At 36.0% G+C, this 27,473-nt stretch overlaps 1 protein-coding gene across 2 annotated transcripts; it reads right to left on the bottom strand.

Moving 5' to 3' along the window:
- Positions 1-354: 354 nt before the first annotated feature.
- On the bottom strand, positions 355-25,439 carry LOC132092240 (inositol-trisphosphate 3-kinase B-like). Of its 2 annotated transcripts, none has more exons than XM_059498402.1 (8): positions 25,199-25,439; positions 22,224-23,481; positions 8,253-8,352; positions 7,828-8,041; positions 6,325-6,529; positions 3,540-3,641; positions 1,573-1,644; positions 355-989 (listed from the first exon to the last, which is right to left on the bottom strand). In XM_059498402.1, exons 2-8 carry the CDS (start codon positions 23,292-23,294, stop codon positions 771-773), a joined length of 1,983 nt encoding a protein of 660 aa, XP_059354385.1. In that variant the 5' UTR covers positions 23,295-23,481; positions 25,199-25,439; the 3' UTR covers positions 355-770. The 2 variants fall into 2 exon arrangements, with proteins under 2 accessions (XP_059354385.1, XP_059354386.1); XM_059498403.1 differs by lacking the exon at positions 25,199-25,439 and adding an exon at positions 24,189-24,326.
- Positions 25,440-27,473: the final 2,034 nt, after the last annotated feature.

The following is a 27,473-nucleotide window of genomic DNA, read 5'->3' as shown; positions in this document are numbered from 1 at the left end:
GAAACAAATGACTTGTTTTAATTAATAGCTCAAAAGGTGAGTCACTAGTTTAAATTAGTCTAAAATGCTCCCCTGAATGTTTTACAGCTTTAACAGAGAGAATAGACAATAAATCCGAAATGCTGTATACTCAAATCAATCTGAATCTTATTTGGAAAATCTGTGTCGATACCCAGCCCTAGGCAAAAAAATGGCGACTGAATTTAAGGAATGTCAAAATGAAGAATGTAAGTATAAAGAACAACATAAGACCATCCACCAAATTGGATCATTTGTTCTACTAAAGGCACTCAGTATAAATGATGTATTTTAACACTACTTACATTATATCTTAACAGGGAAAAAAAAAGTTTTTAACATTTTTAATTTTTAACTAAATTTTTGTTTCAAATAAAAATGGTATCTGTGTAAAATAAAAAAAAAACTAAATATTAAACCGATCACATTGAGTAAAACATAGCTGTAAGTTACAGTTTCCGTAACACTAGCATGTTGAAAAGAACGCACGTTAAAAGAGTGTGGCTTTAAGATTCACATGTCTGTTAAAGCGCCAGCTGCAAAAATCCTATTCACACATGTTCTGAACTAAAACACTGGCATTTACACTATATATACAGCATCTACAAGTTTACAAACATACACACTCGTTTTAAAGGCCATCGCGGTTGGCATTTTTGTTTTAACTTTGTTTGAACAGTTTTCTTTTTTGCCGAGACAGGGCGATCAGTTAGGATAGGGTCTTGAACTGTAGTGTAGAAGATGGAATCCTTTTACTCTAGTGGAGGTTTAGGAGCTAGCATATTAGAAATAATGTCTATGAGGTGGTCTAGGCCGTAGAGGTAGCCGTCTTCTCTGTTACCCTCCACCCAGGTGGCACTGTGGCTCAGCTCCTCCCCCTCTGGCAATGGAGTAGTCTTCCCAAAGTCTATCATCCACACTTTTGCCTGCTCCCGTTGGTCATGGACGAAAAGCAGAGAACTGCCAATCACCTGAACATGAGAGATGGAAAAGTTTAAATGTCGGAAATGCATTAAATGTCAGAATCTGTTCCTTGCGTGTCGCATCTTTACAAGACTTTAAATGGTTCATCACAAATACATGAGGAAACGTGACACAATATGCACAAATTTTTTCATTATATTTGTGCAGCAAACATACGCTCACTTATTAAATGGCTATAACTGTTCCCAGGTTTTCCACCATACAGTTTGTTTTTGTTATCTCTTAATGAGAATAAACAATCTGTGTTTGCATTGCCTGTTCTACCTCCTTGTTTTAAAACAAAGTTCTGACACTGACGATATATTAAGTGTATCTAACATATTTGTCTTTAAACCTCATAAAAAGAGGTTGTGTAATGCTTTGCATGCAACTAAGTTGCTATTCTGGCTTTCAGCATCCAGTGTAATCAGATAATTACTTCAGAGCTGGTCTTTGCATACTGTAAATGCTGTTGTGTATTATTATTTTTCTACATTTTCACATGGTCTTATCACTTGGGTGGGTAAAAGGTTGCATTTGTAAGTGTAGCTTATGTGTCTTAAGATGATAAACAAAAGAGTGATTGTTTACCTCGTGTGTTTTGAAAAACCGTGAAATTTCCAAAGTGTCCCTGATCTCTTTTAGTCGGTTCAGATAGGAATGCTGAGGGAAAAGAGACAAAGTGTAAGTGACTATAAAACTATAAAAATACAAACAAATTAGTGTGACAAGTATTAAATCAGAATTATATTGTCCGTATGTAATAAAAAAATATACAATGAATTGAGAAAATAAGGCTTTTTTCCCCATTAAATCTATTTATGGGTCAAAGAGGAGACATCCCATTTAAAATAAATGTAAAAATGCGTTATCAATTTACAGTAATGTTCTATATGTTAACATTAGTTGATTGCTAAAATGAAATATTACATTCAGCATTTATTTATCTTGATTCATTTTAATTTCTACATGTTCTAATACATTTTTAACATTTTCAATTTCTAAATTAACATTATTCAAAGTATGTAGCATGAACAGTATTTATTTATTAAAATGAACATAGATTTATACACACAAAAAATTTGTTTATATATGCAATAAATGAAAAAAAGATTTAAGGCAATTTTTGGTGAATCACTGATTTCCTCTTGTATATTTGGATACTTAACAGATTTTAACCAACATTTCAGGGTCATCTCTACATGAGTCCTCAATTATTAGTGTTCTGTCAGATCATACAGTACCATGCTCTGTTCTAATTTACATCAAAATAATTAAATTCAGCATTTAAAATCGGCGGTGGTTAACTATATACATAGTTCATGGTGGAAATAAAAGCAAGTTTATCTGTAAAACTGAGAGGACATTTATCAGATAAATCACAGAGCATTTAAGGGAATCAGGATCCACATCAATCTCCAGGACACAGTGTGGACCAAGGACGTAGGTTTGTTTTGACATTGGTGGGGACATAAACCCAAGTACTCCTGAAAGAACTTTCATGCGCATCTGATTGAACCGCACGCTCTTATTTCAGTGTTGTTTTTCTATTTTGTGGATATTTCAGCTAAAATTTGATTTGTTAAACAACATCAATTTAAAGTTAAAGTTTGTCTGTTGTGGCTCAGGATGCTGTTCCAAATCTTGCTGCACCACAGAGTGCCACTTTTTATAATATTTATTTACGATAAAATCACATTATATTTGTCCCAAATTATTGTTAATGTTCATAATGACTTTATCCTAGACTGGAAGATTTTGTATCTTACTGCAAAACCTTTTTATGTCTGTATGCTTTATATAGTGAGCTAATAATAGCCATAGATTCATCGATGCAACTTTGTTAATTCCTGAAGTGAACTTTTATATAAAAATTTTTGGACTGCTGTCTTGAATTAGGTAAAATTCTGTGAGTTGTTCTGATTAATTAAATTAAATTAATTAAATGTGCATCCCTGAAAACACACAGTTTTCTACATAAAACTTTAATTTAACTTCTTAGGTAATATCAATAGCATGATATTTCAGATGAGTCCGAAATTACAAAAACATATAAATATATGTTTGATCAAAACTATTGCTAGGGACAGTTTGGCACTCGCTGGATATTGGTAGGGTCACGTGTCTTGTGTCCACCCCTAATTCTACCCCCCTGCTGTGGACATACATAGGGTTAAATAAATGCTCCGTAAGAAGCCAAGGACAGGTTCTTTGGAACTGTTTGTCTATAAGGCTGAACTTTAAGGAAACACCCCTGTTACAACATGGGAATCCGGCCATACAATAAAATTTCTTTGTGAAGTCACAAGAATACACATGACAGTCATGTGTCAACTACAGCATTGTGCAAAGCACTTTGTATTTGCATGTGTGTATTTCTCTGTAATATAATCAGGTTTGTGTGCAACTCAAAGGGGCCGAACTGAAGGGGCTGCACCACACAAAGGAAATCCCTTAGTTTCACAAACCACCCTGGGGGGTAAATGAGAGTGTGCCACAGGAGACTTAATTATTGGCAGAAGGCCCTAACGCACATAAACACATGAGCACACACTTACCAGGATGTTTTTGTTTCCTTTGACGAAGTCTTGGAAGGCCTCAGTCACTTGTTCTCGGGTCTTAGTCTTTTTAAAGTCCCTGTTTACTGTTCCATCCTCATTCTGTAGAAGGGAAAGAGAAGAAGAATTAATTGTGCCGGTCAAAAAAAGATCAGAAACATGAAACCAATGCCAGTTCTGCAGCAGGGCACATGTTTGATACATTTGTGCCAACAGTCATGTTTTCATATGAAAAATATGCATGTTATGGAAACCATATGGATGCCTGATTCTTTCACTGAATAAAAAAAGAAAAAAAGTTTTCTTGCAATTGCACGTTTACCTCTTGCAATTCTCAGAATTGTCAAGATATAACCTTGCAATTCTTGCAAGTCTTCTTTCTCAGAATTGGACTTTTAATCGCAAGATTATATCACACAATTTTGAAAAAAAAGAAGGGATATAAACTATATAAAATATATAAAAGGGATATAAAATATAAATTCTAAAATACTTTTTTCTTGCAATTTTGAGTTTGTATCTCAAATTCTTTTTCTTCTCACAATTGGGAGTTTTATCCATCAATTCAGACTTTACTCGGGCTTGCATAGGAAAAAATGCACAATCAATTCTAAATAAGTAATAAAAAGAAGTGTACTTTTTAAGTTAAGTTACGACAGTAGTCACAACAGACATAGACATAATAAACAACAGGCAGCTCAGCCACAGACATAACAGAAGTCAGCCTATTATTCAGTAAAGACTTTATTAAGAGCCATGCAGGGCATCCCCCTTCTGCAAAAAAAAGAGAAAGATGGGGAGAACCATGCCTTTGTGCTAATGGAAGAGCAAAAGGGGAACCAGTCTTTCCCTATTCATGCAAGACATCTACAGAGCTCGTGTTAACAAAATGTATTTTGGAAAATCATGACAGAGACCAAACATAAGCTTTCTAATCTCCTCTCCTGTATGTCAATGGAATTGTGGCTGCCTGGTTTGAATTAATTAGCTGAACGTTTGTCGGGCTTCTCTTATGTCTTTTTGACCTTTTCCATGAGGGTGTATTTACGTTATTAGGGCCGTGTGCGGTAGGCTGGAATTACAGAACTGAAATCATGTTGTGAGAGCCATGGCCTGTCACTGACTGATGTTGAGCTCAAAGGACGTGCCACAAACAGGCCGTGTGTATGACAGGAACATTCAGACACAATCAACCTCTTGAAAAAGGCCAATCCTGCCCCTTCAGCTCAGTCTGAAATCTGGGATCTAATTAAGAGATACGTAGGTTCGTGGGGTCTTGATTCCCCAGATAAAAAAAGATCCCTTTCATCAACTCATGATTCAAGTTAAGATCAAAGAACAGCATTTGTTGTGGCATAATGTTTACGCTCATAAAAAAAAATAAAAAAAATATTGCCTTAAATATAAATTAAGGTTACAGTGAGGCACTGGTGAATAGTGAATGCTGGTGAATGGGGCCAATTTTTGAAAGTTTTAAAAGCAGAAATGTGAAGCTTGCGATTTTATAAAAAAGGACTTATGTTAATTCTTATATTAATTCATGTGTAAAAGCTTGTCTGTGATTTGAGCTGTAAAGTTGTTTAAAGGGATAGTTCACCCAAAAAAGAAAATTCTGTCATTAATTACTAACCCACATGTCGTTCCAAACCCATTAAGACCTTTGTTCATCTTGGGAACACAATTTAAGATATTTTAAATGAATTCCGAGAGCTTTCTAACCCTCCATAGACAGCAAGGGAATTACAACGTTCAAGGCCCATAAAGGTACTAAGAACATTGACAAAATGGTACACGTGACAAAAGTGGTTCAACTGTTATTTTATGAAGTTATGATAATACTTTTTGTGCACAAAAAACAAAACTAATGACTTTATTTAACAATTCTTCTCCTTGAGTTACCATCTGGCATGCGTGTTCAACTTCAGCAGCATCATGCGTCGTGTAAATAATTTTTTACTTTAGGTAAATCATTTTTATGTTTTAGGGATATAATATTTTATTGTCATGGCAATGAAGTAACAACGAATATGACATTACACAGAAAAGTTTAGTAAACTATTTGAACTCTTTTTTTGAAGGCTTGGCTATTATTTGACCTGTAGAGTATTCGAATTTAAGTTTCATCATTTTTACAGTTGTTTTAGGGTTTGTGGTGTTTCGATGCCATGGCAATGAAGTAAAACTGAATAAAATATACAGAGAAATGGTTAGTAAGCAAAATTAATTATTGTGTGAAAGCTTTGGTATTCTTTTTTTATTATTATTATTTAAATCATAATTATTCGGACATTTCATTTTAGGGTTTATGGTGTTTCGTTGTCATAGCATTTAGGTAAAATTGAATATAACGTTACACAGAAAAGGTTAGTAAGCATTTTTTAATCACCAAAATCATGTCAACATATTTTTTGTCTCGTGGATGGATTTTTAAAACAGTTGGTATTTTAACATTTAAAAATGGGCCCAATTCACTTCCATTGCCGTTGCCTCACTATAACCCCAGATTTTATTTTTAGGAAATTGAGGTCGAAAGTAATTTTTGTGGTCATCGATATTCAGCTTGTTTAAAATCGAAAATATTCCTTAAAAGCCAAATACTTAATAATATGTAAACCCTGAACATCAGGAAATCTCACAATTTTATTTCAACCTTTTAGTTGTAAAATACAATGTAGTTGAGAAATTAGTTTGAAGTAACACCATTCCGGATGTTGCAATTTCACCTCATTTGTCTCCACAGGTTTCAAGAGAAATTGTGAAAAAGTTTTATGATTGAACGTCTCACCTTGATGCCCTCGATCCGGAAGCCTAGCGTGGCGGTGGAGCTGATGGTTTCCCTCCACTGCATGTAGCGTGGCTTAGTGACTGCTTTCTGGTCACGCTCCTGTGCCGTGGGTGCATCGGGGTCCACCTCGATCATCTTTTGGTACATGTCAGCTCTCAAGCTGGGCTTCTTCCTGGCTTTCGTCAGTTCTTCTTCCAAATATGTCCTGCAAGAGAGAAGAAAAATGACTCAATGGCTCAATTTCTTTCACTTAACTTGTTGCACGTCTTGCATCATCAGCCAAATTCTGTTGAAATTCGAAATGCGCAATAAAATTCTGTTTTTTTTGTTTTAGCTAAAGGCATTATAACTAAATATTTATTATCCTTTTAGTGTCCAACTTGAGTTGTTTTGGAAAACACTGCAGCAGAAACTGAAAAGTGCACTGAATGTGCGTGAATTTGAAAGTGTCACATTGTTTTGTTTGGACAGGCCAGCAGAGGTTCTGTTAATATCCTGACCATCTGGTTATCTCTATATTTGTCAATGGCTGCTGCTGGGATTCAGTCAGGTCCGCAACAGCAAACAGAGTAGTCTCAGGAATAACAGAGCCATGAGAGAGGAGAAAAAAAGGGATGAGCGAGGGCCGATGTGTAGCAAGGTCTCCCTGCAGCAGCCACACACAAACACAACTACTTTCAGCAGATTAGTGGACACAGAGCCTCTGGGGAGGGATGTTCTCCTACATGTTCTGTGTGCTTGGAATGTATAACATCTGTACAAATAATGGGTAAATGGATCTATTCATTTTAAAATAACATACTAGATTTTCAGCAGCGGACATGCTGTTGCATAAGTGTAAGATAAGAAAAGATGAACATTCTTAGCAGGTGATTCTGGGGTACTTTTATTTTCTATCTCTTTTATGAGTGATTTATTAATTTCTCTTCTTTCTATTTCTTTTATTATACACAAGAGAAAGAAACTGTTTTCAATTTGAACTGGATATAAAATGTTTAAAACATAATAGATTGAATTCTAAGCTTCAGTGTTAATTTTAGTATTTAAATGTATTTCATATTTTAATTTAAGTTAGATTTAGGTTAGTTTTTTTTCATGTAATATATTTTTTATGTCATCCTATTTCAGTTAATGGAAAAAAGGTATAGTTATAATTTTATAGGTTTACATTAAAGCTAAGCTAGAAGTTAAAGTTGAAACTCCAAAGTTACAAGAATGTGCAGTCTAAAGCATTAATAAGTGGTTACTAAGGTGTATTCTGGGTGGTGCTTGGAGTGTTATGGGAGGTTTCTAGGGTCTTACAGTGGTGATCTGGGTTTGTAGAGTCTTGCTCTATGTTTTTTAGGCTGGTCTGTGTCATTTCTAGGGTGTTTTATGTGAGCTGTGGGTTGTATAAAGGGTGTTTTGGATCTTTCTAGGGTTTTCTGAGTGGTATACTGTTCAGATTTTTCTATAGTAAAGGATCAGTTGAGGCAGTGTAGCCTCACAATCTCAGCAACCAACCTGACGCCCATCTTGCAGTCCATGACACAGGGTAGGTCAAAGTCTGCCAGCAAGTCCTCCATCTGATTGTAACGCTCTCCATCCTTTTCTACATCTCCGTGGTAAGCAGGAACGAAGGGCTTTAGCACATCTTTCATTAGCCTATCGAGACATTGCTGCTCACACTCACAGTGTTTCTTCAGGATGCGACCATTGGCCCCAGCCTTGAAATTGCCTGTATAGAGCAAAGACAAATGGGATAGCAGAATTGCATTCTCAGCATTACCACAAGGAGTGCTATAGTGAGTATTAGCATAAACTAACTTTCTACTATTGTTTTTTTTTTCATTTGGATTCAAATCAATTCACAATACTCTGTGTTTTGAGTGTATTAACTGTCTGTGATTCATGAAAAGTAGCATCTACACCTCCCTTTTAATGCCTACCTGCATGGCCTGCCAGCTGGATCCAAGGGTACTTCTTCTTGAAGGACATCACAAATGGTGACCAATGCACCATATTCTTGATCTTCTTCCATGATTTATGCTGTTTAATGACAAAAAGTGAGCAAGATGACTCCCCATTTAAATGCAAGTGCTACAACAGTGACAGCAGTGAATTTTAAACAGCACTCAGCATTTTCAAGTTTCAAAATATCATGCATGCCGTTTTTATGACCTTGCATTATTTGAGAGTGTAGATTGTAAAAAAATAATTTGTCATACAACAAGATGAACGATACTTAAACTCTTCTGATTCGGGTGATTCATTTATCTTTGTTTATATATATATATATATATATATATATATATATATATATATATATATATATATATATGACTGTTAAAGTAATACTTATTCAGCAAGGATGCATTAAATTGATCATTAATAATCTTAAGTTTTCTACTTCTTCTCCATGTTACTTTGAAAAAAAAGAAAGAAAAAAAACTTCCCTGGTGGAAGATGACTAATAATTACTAATATAATGAGATTTGGCAGGTTCATTGTCCTACAAAAACAAAAAACAAAAAAAGGCCAGTCTTTTGCATGTGTTTACATACATTTGCTGGCGCTCCTACAGCAGTCAGTGCTGATATCATTGTTTACACAGACAGCACAGTAAAGCACTTTATGTGAAGGATTTATTTACAAACATACATCAGGATTCACTATAGCACATAAACCCTGCAAATGAATAGGGAATCTGGGCATGTTTAAGCATGTTTTCTTGCCAAGGTGAACCATTTCACCTGGAACAGTGTCAGAATGTTCTTGCTCTATTTGGAAATACTGACAGAATGCAGAAAACAGGCTGTTTTCCTGTTTGAGAGGAGCTGCTCTATTGAGCCATTACGCTGTTATTCCACTTCACTAAATGTCCTTGAGTTTGATCTCTTTTAGCTCTCCATGTTGGCATGGTGAACAATCTTTAGTCTGCTCTCAGTGTTAGATGGGGGGTTTCCTCGGGTGACATGGGAATACCCCCCCCCCCCCCCACACACACACACACACACACACCCAGCACCATTTGAGCCAGCTGTCCAAGAAAAAGCAGTTGATCCCCGGACAACACTATGACCACAAATCAGCCCCTTTCCAAATCTAAAGAACCCGTCCGGCCAACAAACACAAGCAACAAAGAGCATTCAAACTCTGGTCAGAGACGCTTTGTCATTCATTTTGATTAAACCATAATAAACTGTCAACAGATTCAGCCATGAAAGTAACAAAGGTTATAAAACATATTTACGTTAGAATTAAATGGCACATTTTTTATTTATTTTTTTAGTTGCTAATAGAATAATTGACAAAATAGAATTCTGTTATTTATTCAACTTCTTGTGGTTTTAAACCTGTGTGACTTTTTTTTCTTTCACAGAACAGAACTTTTGAAGAATACCCATTTTGTTTTCATATAAAAGTGAAAAAAAAACTGGTGTTGACAGGTTTCAAAATTACAATAATGGCACTTGTCCATATGACTTGTGCATTATATTTAAAGTCATGAGACCAGTTTTGTGAAGTGAATCAAATGATTCATTGAAAAGATTTGACTAAATGAATGGTGAATACTCATGTCACTTTTTTAACACCCATACAGGTTTGGGACGACTTGAGGGTGAATAAATGATGGCAGGATTTTCATTTTTGGATGAACTATTTCTGTAAGCTGGACATTACTCCCAGAAACGTCTCTGCCGAAATGTCTGATTTTGGTCTGATTTAGTCTAGAAAGAGGCCCATAAAAGGTATGAACCATCATCTGAGAGTAGCATGAGTTTTATCTGTCACATGAAGGTTGTCCTGTTCTGCTCCAGTGGAGGAAAACAGTTCCTCTCGGCCTTAAGATGCAGTTAAAGAGGGGCTAAGAGCAGTGGCGTGTCCCCTCCATGTCCCCCTATCCTCCCTCTACTTTTTTTGCATTTGTATTTTAGATACATTTAAAATAATAATAATAATACAGATAACACAAGTGATACACTTACAAAACTTATGTAAAGTACTTGTTTCAGCAGGTTAGCTAAGCTTACTTAAAGTGACAGAGAGGTCTGATCGGTTAAATTAAACAAATACCTACTGTACGCAGAGGTTCTTGTTAAAATTCAAGCATTTGACGTGAAACAGGTGTTGTCAGTGTGCTGTGGTTTGGGCCACTTTAGAATGGATAGGCAGTGTTTGTCAGACATTATGATCTGAAGACCGCAGGATCCCACCTCCCGATGACTTCACAAATTATAGTTCAGTGGAAAGACAAAGTGGATCCGAGAGAGATTTCTATAGTGTTCAGGAAATGTTCAGGATGTGGGAAAACAAAACGAATGGAAAACTCACAGGAAGAGATGGAAGTTGTAGACTCTTTCAGAAAGCCAAGGTCAGGTCAAAATGACTGTTGCCCATTGTGTAAAAAAACAGCTCTTATTTATTTATTTATTCATTTTCTGCTCTGATTCTTGGAGAGAACATGCTTAAAAAGTGATAAACTGAGCTAAGAGTACTGCACCCTTATTGGAAGCTAAATCAAATTAGGCAAGAATATTTAATAAATGAACACGCAAAAAGTGCGGATACAAAGTTACAATCCAACTATGGAGAAATTGAAGCAAACCAAAATCTGTTACCTGTAAATCTTTGACCATCAGGATGATTGACTTGGCGAAAAAACCCAACACGGGGGCGATGAAATTCCACATGTGCGTGATGAAAAATGACATGGTAAAAATCTGTAAGATCGTGCTCTAGTGTGCTGTGTACAATCACATCGTAAGCAGGGATTTGAGTGAAGGAGAGTGCAGGGCAATGTGAATTTCTCATTTGTTTCCATACAAAGCATTCAAAAGCACAATTGGCCAATGCAAATATGCTGGTAGGCCAAGCTCAATGTGCAGACACCACAGTGAAACTCTATTGCATGCCTGCGAGGGCCACGAGCAATGCAAATGTTCAGTGTTCTTCAAACTCACCTGTAATTCTGAGAGTTTGAAATAGCAAAACGAACAGCTTATATAACACCTGCTCATGATTTTGGACTAAAGATTATATCTGAAACCCTCAAAGTCACATCTGCATTGTAAAGAAATAGCACTTAATATAATAAAGTTGCCGCCTTTATTTTTAAATAAATGTTTTGAGTAAAATTAAGTTGATGCAGTAACTGCTCTTCTCTTTGTCTGTGTGACTAAATGTGTTTCGTGCGTAGGTGTCTGCAGTCTGTTAGTCAAGAGGATCAGCCATCTAAATGTTTAAATAACTAAAGGACTGTTTCACCATGGTTTTCAGACTAAGATGAGGTCAGCACCTTTTTTTGACATCACCGAGATGATTTGTGAGAAACTGACTTCCTTTTCCCGATACATGATGATGAATGGAATATTTCTATGACTGTTGCAGACCGAAGATGAGAAAGATTTTCAAAGTTCGTCTTTCATTGTATTAGTTTTTGCGGGAAACAACAGAAATCTATTCATAATTTTAAAGGAATAGTTAGCCCAAACCGGGATTATTAACTAAGACTAAAACCATAACATTATATAGACAAAAATAATAATAATAATAATAATAATAATAAAATGACTAAAAACCACAAAAAACAACAAAATTACTTAAACTAAAATGAAAAACTAGTTCAAAATATTAATAAAACATGTCAATAAGCATTCTGTCATCATTTCAAAATAATAAATAATAATAATAATAATAATAATATTTGAAAAAAAAATATTTTGATGTTCCACAGAACAAATAACATTCTTCAGGTTTGGAACAGTGAGAAAATTATGACAGACATTTTTTATTTTTTATTTTGCTGAACCATTTCTTTTGGGTGTTCATAAGATATAAGTTTAAGTGTAAAAACGTATAACTCATTTCATAACTTGAGAATTTCATCAATCATTATGTATCATTTTACTGCTAAGAGGTTTTATTAATTATGCTAAAGTTCCATGCAAAATATAAAAACACTGACAGTAAACAAGCCTCTCTACCAGGATAGCTTGTATTCAGATTACTCAGGGTACCATATTTACATGTAGAAACACATTTGCATGACTTGGTTTGTGGTTGGAGCAATACTTAAAAGGTTAGTTCACCCCGAAAATTACAATTCTGTCATTTTTGGTTCCTCTTTGGTCACCTTTTTCTATGCAATAACAATAAATGAGGACCGGAACTTTCAAGCATTAAAAGAATGCAGAAGCACAGGAAGCACATTGACGTATGTGTTACATACATTCTATTATTTTTGAGACATGATAGCAGTTCCTTTTAATCTCTGAATCATCAGAACTGGATCAGTCTAATTCCTGAATGAAATTTTCAGACTAGTTTTGTGAACCATATGAACTGATTTATTGAAATGATCCAATTTAAAAGAACGAATCATTCATAAATTTGACATTACTACTACATCACATAAATTCTTATGAGTGCAGAGAACGAGATGCACAGATTTTCTGTGAATATTTATTTAAATTTCACACAAAGCTGTCGTACAATGCTATCATATAGTTTTAAAAGATTATTTTTACGATACATTTATGCTGCTTTTGCAGTGTTTTGAAGCATAATATCTCCTCGTTCTTTGTATTTGCATAAAAACATTTACATTTACTGTACATGTAAGTGCAACTAACTACATACAGATTTCCTTTTCTATTCCAGAGAAGAAAGAAAGCCATACAATTCGTGGATGACATGAGAGTGAGTAAATGATGACTTAAATTAGGCCTACAATTTTCTGGGTCAACTGTTCTGTTGTTGTTCCAATAAGAACATTAAAATCCAATCCAGTTTGTGAAACAGATGTGTAATTAATGACACGATGAGAGAGGTTAAAAATTACTTCCTTTGGAGCATATATTTTGCAAATGGAAAGTATTTAAGTGGACAAACTGCTTTTGCACAGTATGTGTTTGCAATCTATATAAATTTTCCCAGTTCTACAAGTAAATTGCAACTCTTTTGCAAATGCAACTCTATTTTATATTGCATTCTGAATGTACTGCCGATCATTTCCTGGATAGGCTTTGCTGATTTAATCATAAGCATGCAAACCCTGGATATTTAAAACATAAAATGAACAAAAAACTCTTTTAAGTTTGTATGGTTAGAACTGACATCTTTAATAGTTTTTGATGGCACACCCAACAGGGTCAAAAGGAGAACAAGGTGAGCGACCTCCCCTCTTATGATAAGTGCAGCATCATATCAAAACCACAAAAGTTTCCGACAGCAATGCACCCTGGCAAACACCATACACCTATGAGCTCGAGTAGATGTTAGCAGCAAGGCCCGAAGACTAAGACTATCAAGTGATGCTTATTTTGCTGAAGACCACAGAGTGTTACTCTGTAAACATCAGCCCGCAATAACAATCAAAGCAAAGCCTCGGTTGAAAGAAGATGTAATCCTGCTTGAGTCACACAAAATAGTCTAATAACGAGACACTGGCAGTCTTTGCTTTGAGCTGTCATCCCTTTGGAATGCCAGAAAAATAAACTGTCCCGTAAAGGACGTAAAAGCAACCACATCTCTCCATTACTCATTTAGGCCACCTTCCCCTCTTAAAACTCCTCTCTCTTTGCTATTGTATAAAGCAGCTATCAATAGCTCAGGGTTTTGTTAAATTGGGGAGCGGAAGAGGCAGCGCTTTATCACAAGGGGAGCACTCCATGCCGCTGGGTCATGCCATTGTTCTGATAAGGGCAGTGTGAGCTATATGCAGCACAAGGAAAGGGATGCCGCTCTTTACAGCATCTCCTTGACCTCACGGGTGTTGTTAAAGTTTCCACTGAGCACTGAGGGAGGAAGTGGCTTTTAACCCTTCGAGAGGAACCACTCCGTGAGACAGGAAAGCACAGAGGGCTCTGAGACAGTATTTTCCACATCTGCAAGCACTACTCAGCAACATTGCCAAAGAATGGGTGTTATTTTCTGGAGGCTAGACAGCCACCATAAGCCCCTTAAGAACCAAAATGCACCCGCAGTCAGTGCAGCCGTTCTTACCACCAACACGGACATTTTTTCACTAGAAAAGACCAAAACATAGCAAATTATCAATGAGTTATCAAAGACCCAAAGCTGTGACCTTTGCTCTGTTTTATAAAATGGATTCAAGAATAAAAAACACTTTCATTTCAGTTAGATAATAATGAGGCATAAATGAAAAATTAATTAGGCAATAAAGAAAAATTAATTAGGCCAAAGAGGTAGTAATGATATAAAATTGGAATATAAAAATATAAATTGTGAATATAAGTAACTCTGAATATATATTTATAGGTCTGAATATATAAATGTAAATCAGAATATATAGTTTTAAGTCTGAATATAAAGATACAAATCTGTATACAATGCAAATTAAGTACAGTTACATTGCAAATTGTATTATTTCATTTTTTTATTTTAATTACTCAATTTTAAAAAATATATCAGAGAGATGTTATCAGGATACAAATAGCATTGTGGCATGAGCCTGTCGAAGGCATGAGGTCGGGGTTCGTTGTTTTGCTTTAGGTTACAAAGATGATCTTCAGGTGTGTATTTGTACATACTGTTCATTCTTTTTGAGTAAATGGCACTTTACATGATGTGATATGCTCAAGGATAGTGCATTTTAACAGGAAAAGGTAAGGCATTTCAGATCAGAATCTGTATCCTGAAAATCCTGAGGTACAAGTTTCAATGCATCAGCAAGTCAGGTACATGTCTCAATTGCATCAGACCATGTCTGTTTAGAAAAGAAAAAAAAATTGTATGCAAAAATGTGAAATTAGGTTCAGCTAGACTCTTTAATACTTTTAGAGGATACACAGTAGGAGGATACAACTCAACACATGTCAGCAATCAGAATAGTATTATTTAGCATGAATTCCCCTTTGACAGTTGAGAACTACATTGTCACATTTCTTGACACTCCTGCCCTTTTAAAGCATGTCATAGCTGTTCCTGCTTGTCCTGAAACCGGTCTTTTCCCATCAGTGACAGGAAAGCTCTTTCACAGAAGCAAGACCTCCCATTAAACTGCTGTTTTACTGCACCTTAATGTACACAAATGAGTAAAGCTGCTATAAGACGCTAAGCAGAAAGCTGTATCACATACTCCTTATGGGATTTGTTGAAATAAAATACACCCTCTTCACATATTTCCTAGTTGGAAGATGACGTACTGTATGATGGAGTTGTGAAGGGGTGGGTTTGCTCTGTGTAAGGGATAATGTGCTCAACATAATAGCTCTGCTTCAGAACATAGTGAGCTGTCTACTGCCTACATAGGGAGCTGCTTACATAGACAGAATTCTAACTGTCATCGAAATCTCACGTGACTGATTTGAAACACTACAAATGCAGCAACTACTCAAATAGCAATACAAGAGAATCAACACGTTAGAAGGTTGCTAAGCTAATGCTATGATTCTCCAATAAGCATAAAAGCACACATATTTTGGTTAAAACCATTAATGTTTTTTTACCTTTACTTATACAGCGCTTCATACAATACAGCTTGTCAAAGAAACTGTACAGTGTTTAACAGGAAAATAGTCTTTCAATAATGAAAACAAAACTAAATTCTGATGTTTTAACATAATATAAAATCTATATTTTATTATACAATGTTATATTTTTTACATAATACATTATTATTTTTATACTTTTTATTAAATTAAACATTTTTGAGTACAGTATAATACAAATTTCTCTTGCAACTTGAATTCATTTTTCAGGACGTTTGTTGCCTTCCCTAATGCATGCATTCTTATATATAAATTTTTTTTATTTCTCAAATTGATTAGGTTCACAGAACATTTTAACTTATATATTTATACAAAACTGCTGCGACTATTACTATTAACTACGACTTTTGCCTCAATAAACTCCCATGTGGATTGGTTAATATGGTAGTTGTTAAGTTTAGGAATTGGGTTGGATTAAGTATGTAGAAAATGGTCATGCAATATATGTGTTTTATAAGTACTAATAAACCCCTGATATGGGGTTGATTTTAAGTTGTTTTAGGCAGCTCACATGGTTTTGAATCGGAGCAAATGCCTACTGACTATACATTATTTTATGAATTATATAAAGTTTCTCAGAAAGACAGTCACAATAACATTCCTTATTGCAACCAGCTGTGCTAAGAATGGCTCATGTCATTCTGTGGCTCTTCTTCTTTTTGCAGAATAAGTAGGGGTAAATGGAAAAACATGCAAAACTAGAAAAAAAACTACAATAAAAAAAAAAAAAGCTAGAGCTATTCCCTCCCATTTTAAGTGTAAACAACCACACACAAGTAGTATTAGGGTGGTTTCCCCTTACTGAAGTGTTCTACGATGCGTACAAGTGGATCCTGTTGTTAAAAAAAGTGGCCGGCACAACAAGAAAAGGGACCAGTGCACTTCCTGTCTGTTGCATATGAAACGGCTCCCTCCAGCAGCACTGCTGCAGCAAAGAACCCCAGCTGTTTGAACCAGGCATGTCTTGACGTCAGCTGGTCTCCAGGCAACCGTCAACCACAGGGGTGTTACATTTTCCACTGCTCGTAGCCTTCAGATCCTCCAGTGTATCATGCTAAAGCACTTGTATGCTCACAGTTGGGGTGATAGAATCAACCTCACACAAAAACTGTTTGTGCTGGGTTGGCTCGCACGCCGCTGCAGGAGTGTAACAGTTCGGAGCAAAGCTATGCTAAGACTGAACAAATACACAGGGCTTGTTTTGTAAGTCTTTATCTGGTTGCTGAACATTTATACTTTATTTGAACAATGCACACTTTTAGTACATTTAGTTTTTGGCTTAAAAATGCTTTTTGGATTTTCTGGCTCAACCATTGGTGTAAGTTTGGGGCAGGACTGTTAGACTAACGGATGATGGGGGGCGGGATGAAAGTATTTGCTAAACGTTTTTAAAACTATTACTTTTTTGCAGTTCCGTTTGGTGCCACTAGTAGATTTTAAAATAAATTACAGGTAGTCATATGTAAATTACATCTATAATATGAAGCCAACCTGTTTATTTTTTAGTGCACATACCCACTCCTGTAGTAAATGATTTGTTTAGGTTTATTTATTTAGGTTGTTTATTTATTTCAATTTTGGAGAAATTTAGCATTACTTCACTTGCTCACCAATGGATCCTCTGTAATGAATGGGTGCCATCAGAATGAGATTTCCGACAGCTGATTGCAATCCACACAAGCTGTGTGTTTGTTTTCCTCTCACATCAAAGTCCACCAATGTAAAGTATTGTTTATAAATGTTTTGGATTGTTTTCACACGTAAATTGTTTTTGATCTGTGTATATTTCTCTCCTGATTTAGATGACTTTTTCACTGGAGAAAGCTATGTTATGGATTGAGGACTCATTCAGTATTTTATTTGGAAGCAATATTTTGAATTAAAAACATGTTGATGGTTTTGTATCTTACAGAAATGCAGCTTTTTTTACTTCACAAGATATTTATTAATGGACTGGAGTCATGTGGATTACTTGTGAATTATTCTGATGTCTTATAAGCTGTTTGGACTCTCATTCTGATAGCTCCCATTCACTGCGAACACACATTTGTACTGGCTCCCTTTTAGTTTATAACACTCACTTTTTACTATCCAGTCAATTAATGATCTCAAAAGTGGTGACTTATTTGGTATAATTAAATAATTGAATGCTGTCCATGATATTGCTTTAAGAAAGACAACATTTGCCAACAATACACAGCCTATGAGTGTGTTTATTCAGTTTGCAAAAAGGTTTTGTTTTTATTTTTTATTTTTACATGAACGTGTGCCACACATACTATCTCTAGAAAGCTGTCCGCCCACTTTCTGTAACCTGCAGCCTACAGGCATCCACAGGCCTAAACATGTTTCATCATACCTTATTCAAATTATCTCATAAACTTTCAAACCTGTTGGGCTTATATTAGAGTTAAAACATTCACAAATCATTAACATGCCAGTGCCATTTAAACTGCCAATCATTTTAATGTAATGCAACATAATTTCAATATTGACCTAATACAGTCAACATCATGTTTGTTTTATTTCTATTTTTATATTATATTGTGTAGGGGGAATGATTGTTGTATGTTCTTTTTCCTCTAAGAATTAATTAATCAAATTTATTTTGCTACTCAATCATTTGATTATATAATTGTTCGCATATTATATTTATATTATTTTATTGTTATTATATTTTTTATATTGTCTGGGGAATTCGGTTTTTGTATTATATTGTGTGGAGTGAAATAATGTTAATAGAAGTTCAGTATTCCTATTTATTTTGCTATACTTTATTATTTGGTTAGTTATTTGCATTTAACATTGTTTTTTTAGCTTCTGTTTCCATTAGAACAGACCTGCAACACCAGATTTGAACCACTGATTGTAACACAACTTGTATGAATCATGCAATAAAATGCATGTGACAAAGACTTGTAATATAAATGCTCACTGCTTTGCTCACAGCAGGCTTGGTTAGGCTACACTTGCTGTTGGGTTTGCTAAAGCAAGTAACCACAAGCCTCTGTGCAGAGACAGATAAACACACAGAAAAGGGTTCTTCCCTCATCTGATTGACACAGGAAAAGGAGACACCAGATCAGGGGAGTTACTGAGCATGCAGAAAGGTGAACTACACCTCTGACTTAGACTGGGACAGTGTTATCTTGCATATATGATTATCCTTATTAAAAAAAACTTGCCACATTAACAACAACAGTGTATTGCAAGCATGTCAAAGCAGCAGGAAGAACATTTTTAAAGATACACAACGATAATTATTCTTAATAGTAGAGCAAAGCAGAGCAAATGGTGCATTTTTACACACTTAACCAGTCCAGGTGCATTCCCTAAACACATCCTGGCGACACACCTTTAAACTGGTAGAGCAGGGAAAATTTAATCTTGAGAAACTCATCTGTGGTATAGTTTCACTTTCTGTGCTATTCTGAAACATTTGGAGATCCAAAAAAGTATGAGTTTGCAGTCTCAATGAAGTGAAATGTGCAACAGCTGTCAAAGGAACCGTGTTTGAGGGATCCCCTCTGCTGAGCACATGGGACGTAATTAGCAGTACTAAACCACAAACACACCACCATTAGCACTAAAAAGGCAAGCCCACTGGAAACTTTTCTGGGTCACATGTTTGACCGAAAGCACTGATAACAAGTTTGTGGTTTTTATCACCATTAAATTTTCCGATGGGCTGGTGCTGCTCACAAAACAGAAACCATGCTGCAAGTTTTTGTAGAGTAAAATTAACACAGATATGTTTACTGCTCATGAATTTCATCCCAGACCGTGTTACTGTGTGTGGTGAGAGGCTAAGCAGAACCACAAAATGTTAGAGTAACCTGTTTTAGAGGGGAAAAATTAGATCATTGAAAGCATCTGTTTAATGATTTTTAGTTGAAAAGTGTCCTTGTGATACTCTTGTGATCCCTCAGAGCCTGGAAACAACCAAGTGAATATAAACCGATTTGACGGTTAAGTACACAATGTGAGTCAAAAGGCTGTCCTACAAGGCTAGATTAAGAAAAGAAAGCCAAGCCACATATATTTCTTGAATATATATTAAGCACAAAAATATAAATGTATATATAGAATATATTTGTGTGTGAACATAATCTAGAGATGTGCAGAACTACTTATTTTATTTATTGAATTTTTGCCTTTATTACACAGGCCAGTTTAGAAGCAACTGAAAAGTAAAAGGAGAGATACAGAGGGAGAATAGTACTAGTATATGACCTTGGACTGACTTGATCCCGAGTCTCTCTGTCACGGCACAATTGACTAATCTTTTGTAAGAAAACCCACTTGTATTATCATTTTTATTATCCTGGTTTCAAGTTTAACTGTCACCAATCAGGCACATTTCACATACAGTGTTGTTGTGTTCAAAAACGGCTACATAGAGCAAAACAGAATAGAATAGAGTGCAACGTTCTCAAGACTTGTGTTTAAAATTAAAATAAAACAATTTTTAACTTTACAGACTGTCATAAAAATGTAAAATTGCCCTTCTGGGCAACACTTCGACGTTTAGCACATATATCTTGGGCAACACAAGTCGCTAGTCTTGGATATTCTTGGTCTTGTTCCCACCATGCAAATTAAAGCGGCCGTGCCACTAAAATGTCAAAACCAACAAACAAAAAACAAGAATTATTTTTAGCTGCATTGCTGGCATGCTAATCGACTAGTCACTTTTGAGAAAGCTAATTAAGATAAAGTTTTTCACAAATACTTGTCATGCACCTTTTTAATTAAAGGTCATTAACTAGTGTAGTACTTTATTCAGACCAGTAATCTTTAATTGACTGTTCCTGAATCCCAACAACATGTGGCTCTGATAGTAACATTACGTTCTGCCCTCCAAAACCAAAGCCATTCCATTGTAAATGCACATGTCCGGGAACAGCAAAGATTACATCTCAGAAGTTCAAGGCTATCAGGTAATCTTGCCCTTGTGATCACTTGAATAGTTAAACAATCTTTTATGAGTGCTATCATTCCTCAAGATGGTACACATACAGTCCTCCACTGTATTTATAAGAAACAGACGTCACATAAAGGGACCTGTGGTGTAGAGCCTGTGAGGCAAGCAGAGCCACATTATTCTATAATTTAGTGTGAGGCTGTAGGACTATGTGACATCCATGTCTAAACAATGAGCTTCTCTGTAACAGCACGCTAGCTGCAGGGTCTCTTGATGAGCCTGCAAGCATGACATGCTAAATAGGCGGGCCCACACATTCTTACCAGGGCAAACATGTCGCAGACACAAGCGCAATCCCCTAGAAAGTGCGTCACACGTAACACATAACACATAAAACACATAACTCACAACTAAAGGGTTTATATCCATGGAACAACTTCATGATAAATCATGAATAAAATTTAGAGTATGGACCCATGGAAAAGTTGCTGTCGCTAACTTTATACACTGCTGTTTGTTCCTCACTCTGCTTTTGTACTTTGTTTAAAAGGCGGCCAAGTAAAGTCAGAGAAAAAAGTCCATCTGACAGCAGGACACAGAAGTACCTTTGTATGTGAGAATGTCAACAGTTACTCAGGGTGAATACAGACGAGCCCTGAGCTAGAGAGCGTAAGGACAGTGTGAATGCAATGGAGGAAGTCGAGAATACATAACTTGTGGGACTGACACTTCTAAGGTAAAACCTACACCCCTGAAAGTAGTTATGCCAAACAGAGAAACTGTAGACATATAAAAAGCATTTCTGTTTGATAGCAACAACATCACATTTCGTAAGCATTCCTGTAGCTCAAACAGTGAAGCATGGCTCTACCAACACCCAGGTCATGGGTTCAGTTCCCAGGAAATGGGTGAGCTGATCAAGCGTATACCTTGTCTGTTATGTAAGTCACTTTCGATTACTGTGTCTGTTAAATTCATAAATGTAAGCTACATTTGCTGGAAACCCATAAAACTTCTGTGTCTTACTGAATCAGAGTGACTGAATTAAAAGACGGACAGGTTGTCGGAAGTGTGGCACATAAGGTATGGCGTTGCAACAGGACATATGTGATCATGAGGAACCTGGTTCAAGTCCCAGTCCGGTCTGGCTTCCTGTACACTCCCAGAAAAAATTGTACCTTGGGGAAGCACCCTTAAAAGGACAACTTTTATCTTATTTCCTCCTTTAAAGGAGCTTATTAGCTCTTTTAGGGTACTTATTACTAATTTAAGGTACTAAGATGCACAATTAAGGAGTAAAGAATATATTAAGTTGTCCCTTAAGGGTACTGTCCCAATGATAAGCTGTTGTCCCAATAAAGGTGCAATATTTGCACATTTATTTTCTGACACTGTATTTTCCTGTCAATTATCCACTGTCCTGTCTACAAAAGCCAACAAATTAAGTATAAAAGAGAACAGAGTGTAACAGGTGGTCTTACCGCTTTCTGTTGTGTCTGCAGGAAGGCTGGGGACCGCTCTGTGTCACTGGAAATGTCATCCTCTGATTCCTCCCAGGAAGAGGAGAATCCCGTTGATGAGGCTGAAGAAGAGGAGAGCTTCCTCATGGCTCTGTAAGGTTGAGGACTAACCTGGGGCTCCTTGCCCTCCCCACTGACCTCCATGCCGTGGTCCGTAATAATGACAGCGGGGATGCAGCCCACCTCAGGACTGACCCCGTCGGGCTCTGCCTGGGTTTCTTTTGGCTCAACTACCTCCTTTGTGAAACATGTCTCAGTACAAAATGCTGAGCACTTATTGGCCTCTGATGAAGTCCTTGAGTGATTGTAAGTAGGTCTGTCAGCTTTGCTCTTAGTTCCTGCTGATGTGCTCTCAAGTGAGCCACCCTCTTCTGTATTTGGGTCAGCCCTGTCCTTCTCTTCACCGCTGACCTGCAGCCCCTCCTCCATGCCGGAGAAGCGCTTTCCATTTTGCAGTTCTTTGGGGATCCCTGTTGAGTGATCCTTGTACTGCGTCACAAGTGTTTCCTCTGGGTTTAAGGAGAGATTGGCACGTTGGACATGAACAGAATTCAGGGGAGTTTTCCTAGAAATCTGTGGGCTTCTTTGAGCTTCTCGGCTGTGAGTCTGAGCCGATATTTGGGCCTCAAACAGGTCCACCCTCTTGTTCACCTCCACGTCCTGCAGTTCTATGTGACGTTCAAGTTGATGAGCGGCACGCCGTTCTTCATTCTCCTGTTCGTCCTCCAGGCCGGACCCACTCAGTCTTCGTACACGACTTCCCACATGCACGCCCAGCAATTCTGGCCGTCGACATGGTGAATGTGCCCTTTGGCAACTGGAACTACTACCTGTTGGGAAAACAAAGCATTTTCCTGCTGACCCAGGGCTCAGGTTGCCGGGGCTAAAGGGACCTCCATTGCCCCCCAGCAGCGGGCTAAATGTAGAATGACTGGGCACTGGGAGCACAGGCCTTGCTGTCCGAGGGTTGCCCTTATTGGTCAGGTTGTTGGGGTTCATCATTATCAGGCTGTTCAGAGCACAAGCTGCCATAGTGGCAGACTGAGTCTGTCCGTTTTTGCTCCCATTTAGGTCTACTCATCCAAAGTCCATTGGCCTTTTGAGCCAACCATTGTTAATAGTAACCAAGGAAAGCCGACACGTAGAATAAACTACAATCCCAGACTCCTTTCCTCATTCACAAATTATATCCACTACTGGTTTATACTTTAGCAGAGTGCTGAAACAAAGCACAAGAGATGGTGTAAAAAGAGAATATCAAGTTTTAATGGTTGTGCAAAACACTGAATGTGATGGCTATGATAACAAGACTGCCTGAATAAATTCAGTAAACGTGAGGGCATTTCAGAAGGCAAAAGTGCCTTATTGTGGTCACTGTCATCATATTCATTTGCATTAACCACTTCTACTGAATTACAAACAATCAATTTGTCTCATGTAAACGCCTTATGCTGATCACCAAAGATTTTTATAATTGTGTTGGTTTTGATTGCTATCAAGAAATTTCCGTTGGCTTCTGTAGTGAGACACTGCAAGTTTTGCTTGTCCTTCTGACTAATACTTACTCATTTATTTTTCTGAATAATCTTCACTAAATCACACTTCACTACTCAACCCTGCTGATGTTAAGGAAAATCAGTCAGTGAGGTAACTGTTAGCTGCCTTATTTATAGCAAAAGCTACGACTTGGGAAAAATTTTAGTTTAACTGGTGCATTGAAATTTAATTAACTCAAAGACTGAGGCAAATGATTTCATAATGAACCAGAACAATTTTCTGCAAGTTTTCCAAGTGGTACTAATTATTTTTTGCAGTTGAGGCAAATGATCCGCGAATCAACACACCCAAAGAAAGCAGCAAAATATATCTGTATAGAAACTATTTAGTTGCAAATGTATAATTTTCCTGGACACTCAAGATCCTCACCTTCCAGCAACCACATGCGAATTAAAACATCCACCTCTTCAAGATGAATTTGGTTGTTCGAATAAAAAGCAATGCCTTTCATAGAGCCAAGATAAACATCACATGCTTTGACTAAGAAGTCAGGTGGAATGAACACACTGTGCCCTGCATTTTAACTTGAAGAGGGGAGGTCAAAGTTGGAAAGCACCTCCTCTCTCTTAACCCAACCACCACCCTTTTAAGTGATTTTAACGGTCCATTATTTCACTGACAATTCAAATGCATCTTCAGGCATCCCACGTCACTGGTGTGCCACACTGTTTGTGTTTCACAACATGTGTGATGTCAAAGCCGTTCATCATCACAGAGGATCATAAAGCAACAGAGGGCTAATATGAACTAATATGATGCAAATAATATTAGACGAGGCTTTAAAGCATCTCAATAAAAGCCCTTCACCAAGCTGCCCACTCTTTGGCATTCACTGAATTTGAATGAGCTGAAAAACACGTGCTGACTCTCTTGTGAACTCAGTAGAAGCATTTTCCACATTCTCATTCCAAGAATAATTATATTCCATTGGGATTATTATGTATACGAAATAAATAAATAATAAATACATAAATGGATAGTGTGGAAGTATTTTTTTTTTCAGGGATACAATCAAACTTTATCACAGTTATTGCAGAGGCAGAACACATTTATATACAATCACACCTTAAACTTAGTGAATATTATGCAGTTTTTCTATATTTTCATAGTATTTTAATCTGTTTTTAGAACAGCGGTACATAAAACATACACTTTCTATTGTCATCGCTACTTAAGATGTCTCAACAACCCCTTAAAAATAAACCCCGAATAGAAAACGCTTGCATTATTACAGTGCCATACACTAAACAGATCTCTAATACACTTTCAATACACTTTGTTAAGTCAGATAATTGCGTCTGACTGTTTAAGGTCTCCTTCATGGAGATATTTCTAAAAAGTGAACCTTTACAGCATGCACACTTAAGTCGGATGCTTACCAACAAGTCTCCTTGTTGCAGACGCTGTTGTTTAAATCGTATCTGAGGCGCGGATTCGTGAAGTAGAGACCCGGAGCAGAATAAGAACTTGAGCTGCTCCGCTGCTGTTACATTCCAAGAGTTCTTTCGCCAATTTAAAGCAATGTAACTGTGTTTCTGTGTATCACGGGCTGTTCGACACCCCGAGTCAGAGCCGTATGTTTGTTTAATGTACAAAAGGCAGGAAGGAAGTTAAAATGACAGTGAGTCTGAATTCAACGGAACAGACAGAGCCTCCCTGTCCCTGAGCTCTTTCGCGCATTGAGCACAAGGGGAAGAACGAGGCTTGATGTCTGAAACTTCGAATACATAGTCAAAATATTATAACTTCTAATAAATATTATAACTTCTAAATATTCGAATATATATATATATTCAAGAAACATATATAATGCAAATATCAATTTAATTAATATTTAGTTATTGTAGTATTATAATTACATTCATGTATTTTTATCTATGTATTTTTATATTTTATTAATATTTATATGTGTCAGTATATATATATATATATATATATATATATATATATATATATATATATATCTATATATAGATATATAGATATATATATATATATATATATATATATATATATATATATATATATATATATATATATATATATATATTCAAGTGAAAATAATTGAAAATAATGTTTTAAAAGATTGTTTTATTATAATTATATGAATATATTTTTATGTTTTCTATGTTTATGTATTTTAATTTATAGAAATAAATGTGTATATATTTTATGTTACTATAAAATATTTAAAAGTGGTTATATGAACTTACATTCCCACTTTCAATATTTAATATTAATATAAAAATAAATTAATCATTTAATTATATATGATTAGCAGGTTTTAACAAAAGATACAACCAAAAGATCTATCTTGCTCTCTCTCTCTCTACTTACATTTTCAATATTTGATTCTTAATATGATGTGTATAGTCATTCTTAATCCAGAATATAATTGCATCCTCGCTGTTAAGCTTTTTATATTGTGGTTATATGTGCTGATATTATTAATGAAAGTTGTTATTAACTGTTACCCATAAATTCTTTAAACAACCTGTATTTGTAGTTTGAATGACTCACCAACTAAGGTCTTAGTAGCTCAGTTGGAATGTCTTCTCTGATGTATGAAAAATGTCATGAGAACCATAAAAACAGGCAAAGACTATGTCAAAGGTCAGAAAGGTAGAAATGAAGCAAGTTCTTTAACTGACCTTCTGATATATAGTTCGTCTACCACAACAATTCTTATTACTGCTCCCAATGTACAGTATGATAACATCGCTCTGATTTTCTCTCTTTCTCTCTGATGGACTGATGACCATCGAACAAAGGAAAGTATGTCATACGCATGAGTAAAGTGGATGGAAAATATAATGCTTCGGTGGCCACTCTGATTTGAATGAGACAGGCTTGCAGATAGGTGGTATGAAAATTAAATTTCCATCCTCTGTGATTGAGACGGGGTGCATGACCATGTTCAACAATAAGATTCCTTTCTTCAAAGTAAAAAGCTGTGTCTGAGATCTTTCGAAGTATCAGGATATGGGTAGCATGTGAGCCCTCAAGCCAACATAATTCATTTCCACCAACATTTCCCTATCAACTACAACAGCTATAAAGTCATGTCCATGCAATCGTAGAGCTCATATATATGAATTTCAAATGAGTTAGAAAGAAATCACCTATGCCCACATTAAAAGAATAAGCACTAAGACTAAGAAGTTGCACATTAATAGACTTTCATTAAAACACGTTTGTTAAAATTATTTAAGAATAATTTGAGTATTGCATTAGCTGATGATTCAGCCTTGTAGAAGAAGTGTGAGAAATTGTCTGTATAAAGCTTTGCATATATCTTAATTTATTATATTGATGCATCATTGCAAATGCTTATTTTTCCACACATTTTGTAATGCCTACAAAATGTGTCAAGTTATTGCTTACTGTATTCCAACACACAGTATGTTTGATGAGTTTCATTAAGTTTAGTGTACAGCTTTATCCAGTAAAACACCATTTTTTCAACATGCAGGCCACATGAAACACAGAACAGTAGATTAACCTATGGGGGAAAAAGCTTTATTTAGAGTTTTAACATTTCATTGATTATAGATGAAACTGTCTTCAGCAAATTCAATAAACAAGCGAACAAATTAAAAATTAATATTTGTCATCTAACATTTGAGGTAACTGCTTGTCACAGAATTATAATAT

This window comes from Carassius carassius, chromosome 18 (genome assembly GCF_963082965.1).
Source record: "Carassius carassius chromosome 18, fCarCar2.1, whole genome shotgun sequence".
Classification (NCBI taxonomy): Eukaryota; Metazoa; Chordata; class Actinopteri; order Cypriniformes; family Cyprinidae; genus Carassius; species Carassius carassius.
This window is presented reverse-complemented; position numbering and strand designations above follow the sequence as displayed.

Bases quoted from the DNA above. Each gene is read 5' to 3' on its own strand.
- LOC132092240 (XM_059498402.1), bottom strand. From the start codon at position 23,294: ATGGCAGCTTGTGCTCTGAACAGCCTGATAATGATGAACCCCAACAAC. The intron at 8,042-8,252 runs GTAGGCATTAAA...TGCTCTATACAG, and splicing joins CCAGCTGGCAGGCCATGCAG to GCAATTTCAAGGCTGGGGCC. The intron at 990-1,572 runs GTAAACAATCAC...TCTCATGTTCAG, and splicing joins GGTTTTTCAAAACACACGAG to GTGATTGGCAGTTCTCTGCT.